The sequence below is a fragment of the Fukomys damarensis genome, unplaced genomic scaffold (assembly GCF_012274545.1).
Source record: "Fukomys damarensis isolate Sample0158 unplaced genomic scaffold, DMR_v1.0_HiC HiC_scaffold_2, whole genome shotgun sequence".
Lineage (NCBI taxonomy): Eukaryota > Metazoa > Chordata > Mammalia > Rodentia > Bathyergidae > Fukomys > Fukomys damarensis.
The window spans coordinates 7,541,501-7,547,546 of NW_022900914.1; the positions used below are offsets into that span (position 1 = coordinate 7,541,501).

At 57.0% G+C, this 6,046-nt stretch overlaps 1 protein-coding gene across 1 annotated transcript in view; it reads left to right on the top strand.

Moving 5' to 3' along the window:
• Window positions 1-16: 16 nt before the first annotated feature.
• The window catches only part of Garem2 (GRB2 associated regulator of MAPK1 subtype 2), an 11,082-nt gene continuing 5,052 nt past the window's right edge, over window positions 17-6,046 (top strand). Inside the window, exons 1-2 of the mRNA XM_010604918.2 lie at window positions 17-141; window positions 1,801-1,941. Coding sequence (XP_010603220.1) covers window positions 90-141; window positions 1,801-1,941 — 193 coding nt within the window. The 5' untranslated portion in view covers window positions 17-89. The remainder of the gene's footprint in view (window positions 142-1,800; window positions 1,942-6,046) is intronic.

The window sequence follows — 6,046 nt, forward strand, 5'->3', positions numbered from 1 at the left end:
TCCTCCGCCCCGCCCCGCAAGGAGTGGGCACCGCGAGCGAGCCGCTGGGGGCCTCCAGACCCGGCCCAGGACAGGGGTGCCTGGCGGTCATGGGATGGTCCGTGCGTGATCCTGACGCCGTCCTTGCCGGCACAAGGATGCGTATGTCGTGTGTGAATGGGACGTGCCACCCTGGGTTTTTTCCTGGCTACTTCCTGTCTTGGCCGGTTCCCCACCCTGGGGGGTCCCTCGGAGCCTCTCTGTCTTGTTTCCTGCTGCGCACCCTTTACAGCGGCCAACTCCATGCCTTCCACTGGCTCCTTGAGGGAGAGCATCACGGGCATCATGGTGTGACGGCCCAGCTGTTTGTGACAGAGTGCGGTTGTCCGTGGCTATGGTCACCGTGAAGTGTGCTCAGAATTTTGTGTTTGAAGGTTCTGTGTGCCTGTGTGTTTGGGCGGGCCCCTGGGGCCGTTAGAATCACTTGTGTAGTTTGGGTGACAAACACCTGTTCCCGTGGTTGTAATGGCTGAACTGTTGGTGATCACAGCCCATGGCTGTTGGTGTGGCTTTGGCCTGTGTCCCTGTGGAAGAGTGGTCCGGCCTAGGCAAGCTCTAGAAAGAGGTTGCAGGGCCGGAATTTAGCTCAGTGGTTCTGCTGTCTGCCTGGTAAGTGCAAGGTTCCCAGTTTGATCCCTGGTACCCCCCCCAAAGGAGAAAGAGGTCACAGAGTGAAGCGCCGAGGAGAGGAGCTGAGGATGCATACTCACCAGCATCACACACGCACAATGCGTAGTGGGAGCCAAGCTCATCCTGCAAGCTTTGAGGCCTTCTGTCCTCCCACCCCAGTGTGCGCACTATGACGCCCCCACTGGCTAAGCCATTTCCGCTTTGGTTGGCTGGCAGAGATCTAGTCAGTTTGTACAGCGTCTGTAGGGGATAGGGACGAGGTGTCCCCCACCCCCACCGTGCCCACCAGCTGCAGCCAGGAGACCCCTATGCTGGAAGCTGCCCCTTCTGCTTCCCTGGAAACCGTTGCCGGGGTCGGAGCCTCCTGGGCCCAGCCCCCTCCCAACTCGGAATACCTCTGCCCCAGCGCGGCTTCCCTGGACTGCGCTGCCAGCCTTGCCCTCTAAACCTCAGGGTTTCTGGGCTCCTGTCCTGTCCTTTGAAAACCCCTGAACACATGAGGCTGCTTGTGGCAGTGGGGGAGAGGAAAGCAGTAAGCCCTGTCATTCTGAGCTGAGCCTCCATGCTCTGGGGGGCTCTCACAGCAGGGACCCACAAGGGACAGTCCTTCTGTGCTGCCCAACAGGCTCTTTTGCCTGTCCAGGGCCCTCACTTGGAGGCCAAGGGTCCTGCTGGTCCCAAGTCCAGGTGTTTCCCTCACCCTACCCCCAGCACAAGCCTGCTGCCCCCTCTGTGTCTCCAGCCGTACTCTGCAGTCTCACAATGGCTTTTTCCACGTCCCCCGGGCCCTGGGGGCACCTGGAGGGCAGAAGCTGGCTGGGTTCATCCGCTGGGAGCCCCAGCCCCAGCCCCAGCTCAGCCAAGGGACGGGACAGCGTGTGCTCTGATGATGAATGAAGATTGTGGCTGGACTGGTTGTTGAGGGCCTGTGTGGAGTTAGAGCCCTGGGAGTCCCAAGCCTGACTCAGCCGGAAGGCTGCTGCTGGCCTGTCCCTTGGGTAGCATTGACCTGGACAGGGACTGTGTGGAGCTGTCCCCAGGCAGGGTCTGGGTGAGGAGATGGCCTGTTTTTTCTCTCTTTTCTAACCTTCCCTCTTCCTTTCCCACCTCCGTCCTCTCTTCCTCTCCCAGGGGAGTATGCTGAGGGGGTCAGTGAGCGAGATATCCTGCTTATCCACTCCTGCCGCCAGTGGACAACAGTGACAGCCCACACGCTGGAGGAGGGCCACTATGTCATCGGGCCCAAGATTGACATCCCCCTGCAGTACCCAGGTATGTGCAGCCACGGACAGGTGGCATGCAGCCTGACTCGGGAGCTGCTGGTGACCCCGTGGCCCCCTTTCCCTGGCTGGCAGGGGTAGTTAGGGTTAGGGTTAGGGTCCGGGGTTTCTGGGAGGTGGCTTTCAGGTTTAAAGGCCTTTGATTCACATTTTATTTTAAAACACATTTTTAAGTAATGGTGAAAATGACTCTTACCCTCACATGGGTACAGATCGAATCTTACCTCTAGCTGTACCCCTTTTCATGCAGATCCCAAAGAGAATATTTCCTGGCAGGTTCTTCTCAATACTATGTTGTCAAACTTCAGAAAAGAAAAAGGGCTAGGGATGTTGGATGTTTCAGGGCTAGAGCACTTGCCGAGCATGTGCCAGGTCCTGGGTTCCATACCCAGCACCCCGCGCCCCCTCAAAAAGGAAAAACTTCGACGCCAAGGGACTCTCAGGCTGGTACATGGCTGCCTCTTTTACCTCTGATTCCCTTTCTCCCAGTTCTGGTGTTAAGCGCAGTTTTCATTGATGGGGTTTGTAAGTAAATGTTAGTGTTCTAGATTACTAAAGATTCTTCTAATGAGCTTTTATGTGTTATATATATGATATTGATATAAAAGATTTTGTTTCAAGAATATATCCTGCATATACCCTGGCATTTGGCAGATGATGCAGCAACCTGCCCAGGTCACACAGTGACTAAGGGCAGGACAAGGGCCAGATCCAGGGGTCCCAGCTGCTGGGCTTGAAATTCAGGGCTGTTGTCCCTTGCAAGGGAGGAGTAGGAGTCTGATGGCTCGGGCCACAGTGACTGCCGTCAACACTGGGCTGGCCACTGTCCTCTCCTCCTCATGGCTACCTTGTCCCTTTAACCCCAGAGGAGGCTGGGAAGCTAGCTATGTTCTGTGTTTGGGTTTTTGAGATGGGATCTCATTATGCCCAGGCTGGCCCTGAACTTACTAGTAGCCCAGTCTGGCCTAAAACTTGTTATCCTCCTGCCTCAGCTTCCCAGATTACAGGCGTGTGTCACCATGCCTGTCAGTTCTGTGGTGTTCACTGCTATCACTGCTGTGTGATACCCCCATCCCTGCCCAGCAAGGGCTGGGGATTTGTCCCTCACAGATGCACTGTCCCCCTTCGTTGGGCCTCCTCCACTGTCAACAGGACACAAGCTTTCCTCAGACTTTGCTCCCCAGCCCTCCAAGCCCCCTGCTATTTGGGATCTTCCTGACCTACACCTGCCCTTTGGGGATCTGCTCATGCTAGAAATGTCCCAGCCTGGCATCTGTTATCCCAGGTCTTCTTGGGATAGGAAAAAAAAAAAAAAAAAAGCAAAACTTGGGGAAAATCTTCACTGAAAAGGAAATGTGACTTTGGTTGTATCATTCAAACTGTAGGGAAGCAAGGCACAAAGTCTTGGAGAGAACTGTTCTTCCACTGTCTTCAGGTGGCTGTGTGCCTGTCCACCAGGGGCCAGCAGCGACAGCTGGCCTGCAGAGTGTGGTGTGTGGGGGAAGGGAGGGCAGTGGCCGCCGTTCTCCTGGAGGCCTGGAGTGCAGGCTCCAGCCCAGCGCTCCAATGAATTAATAATGGCCCTGGCCTGGCTGCTGGCTGGGAGAGGAAGCAGGGTGGAGCTGGGGTCGCTGCCGGGTGACCCAGGTTTCCAGGCTGCGGCCTGCCTCTGTGGGAGCCAGGGAGACCTGGCCCATCTGGGGCAGTCCCGGACGGTGCTGGAGAAGGGGCCAGGGGCCAGGTGTCTTCTCCAGGTGGGGCGCCAGTTCCAGAGCATTGGTCTTGTGCCGGCAGAGAACTCGGCAGGTGTGCCCGGGAGCCGGGTGGCGTGCCTGCATTTTACAGGTGGGAAACGGCACCTCAGAGAGATTCACTTGGCTGAGATCACCAGCAGGCTGGCGGCAGGGCTGCAATTCACTCAGGTTTACCTGACTTTGAAGCCTGTGCTGGCTGAGTTTAGGGGTGCACACCTCTAAGCCCAGAACTCTAGGAGGCTGAGGCAAGAGGATCACAAGTAAGAGTACAATCTGGCCAGGTAGTGATTTACTCTGACCCGTGTCAAAAAAGTAGAGGGTGTTGCAGGGCATGCAGTTTAGGGTGAAATCTCTGGGTTCCTTCCCCAGGAGCAATAAAATAGAACAAATAAAGCTTGTGCTTTTTGGTGTGTGTGGTGTTCTGGTCAGGATGGGGAAGACGGGAGAGTCCCGCAGGGAGGCACAGACCTAGAGGAAGGCAGGGGAGGAAGATGGGGGAGGAGAAGGCTTCCAGGGACTAGAGCATGGCCCCCCAGAGGCCTCCCTTCCTTCTTCCCCTCTGTAATGACCGGCACTGGGCTGCGCTGGATGCCATGGTTACATTGATCTCCCTGGCCACATCCTCAGGCTCCCGCCGAGTTGGCTCACATCTCACCGCGGGGGACAGTGGCCTTTCTCCCTGTATGGCCACTGGTGGTTTGGGGGCTGTGTGTGGATACAGGAAAGAGGGCTGTGTACAGTCTAGGTGCACACAGACCTCTTGCTTTCTACTTCCCCCATTTTGTCCCTGTGAAACTTAGGGAAAGTCTTTCAGGGCTGCAGCACAGGAAGCCGTTTGCATCCAGGGAGGACCAGGCTTCCCCTCTGTGTGGCCGTGTTCTTGGTGCTCGTTGCTCTCCCTGCTCCCTGGATACTTCCTGCCCGCCCTGGCCCTCTGCTCTTCACATCTGTCCCCAGGCGGCTTAGTCTGGGTCTCTGGCTGGGATTTGGGGGCCCCAGAACACCCCTCTCTGCACTGTGTACAAATGGTTGTGTGTATGTGTGGGGTGCGTGCGCTAGGAGCAGAGTGGGGTTTTCCTGGGGTGTGGGTGCCCCAAGGGTTAGACCCCCCAGCTCTCTCTCTTCGCTGCCCCAAGCTGCCACACACGGCTGTTGCTCTGAGCAGAGGTCACCAAGCTCTGGGCCAACACTGGTGGCACTGCCTGCAGAACACCGCCTGTTAGGTCCCTGCCTGGGCCCCCCAGGATCTGTCCTGTCCTAGCTCTTCCATCTCCCTTCTTAGCAGAGACGAGTCATTCCCTCACCCCTCCCTTTGCCACCTGTCTTCTGCAGCCCCCGCCCCCCAAGTTGGAGGAGCCTCCCTTCCAAGTGTCTTGTGGTCTGTTCAGTTTTGCTATTCCCTGCCTCTTCTGTAGAACTCGGTACTGGACTGTGTACTTGACTGCTCTCCCAGGTGTCTTAGTAGAGTTCTTAATAGAACCTGGGTCATGGTATTTTCTTGCTCAAAACCCTCCAGTGGGTCTCGTTTATAGAATAAAGCGCTGCTGCTGTAGCGTGGCACTCAGGGCCTTCCCAAGCCTGGCTGCTGTCTGCTCCCCGTCCTGTCCTCCCTCCAGGCAAGACTTGGGCAGCTGACCGGCTGTGTCATTGCCCGGGTCATCTCTGCATGTGCACTGGCCATTCTGTAACATCTCTTTCCTTCACAAGGTGCAGCTCAGGTGTGCCTCTCGCGGTCTGTGGGGCAGGTGTCCCTGGCCCTGTCATCCTCCAGCTCTTTTGTCCCGAGTCGTAGCACCTGTCACACACTGCCACCTTTGGGTACTCACGGTGGGCCCTCCCACCGAGTCTGCATTTCATGGGGTGCACACTGTTTTACAGAGTTGTGTCCATTTGACACATAGCCGGTGGGTACGGCATAAATTTGGGGGGAGCAAATGAGTGAACTGAAGCAAGAACGAAGAACTGCAGAAGGGAAAGGCCAGCTTGTTGTCGCTCCTTCCATTGTTCCCTCACCTGTCCAGGGCTCTTCCTACCATCCACCCCAGTGCCGGGCTGGCTTACAGCCTGTCTGCTCATGGGTGGGCACAGAAGAGGGGTGTGGCCGGCGGGGGAGTCAGTCTGTACAGGCGGGATTGAGTGCTGGACCAGGGCAGAAGCTGGGAACAGAGCTGGGGTCAGAGTGGTCTCCAAGGCCTGGGGTTGGGTCCTGGTTTTCCCAGGGCATCAGTGCAGATCAGCAACCCAGGGTGGTGCGCAGGAGGCCGGGCCCAATCTGTGCCAGCGTCTGCTGAGGAAGACCCAGAGAAGGGAGGGACTTGTCTAGGTCACAGCGAATCAGAGGGC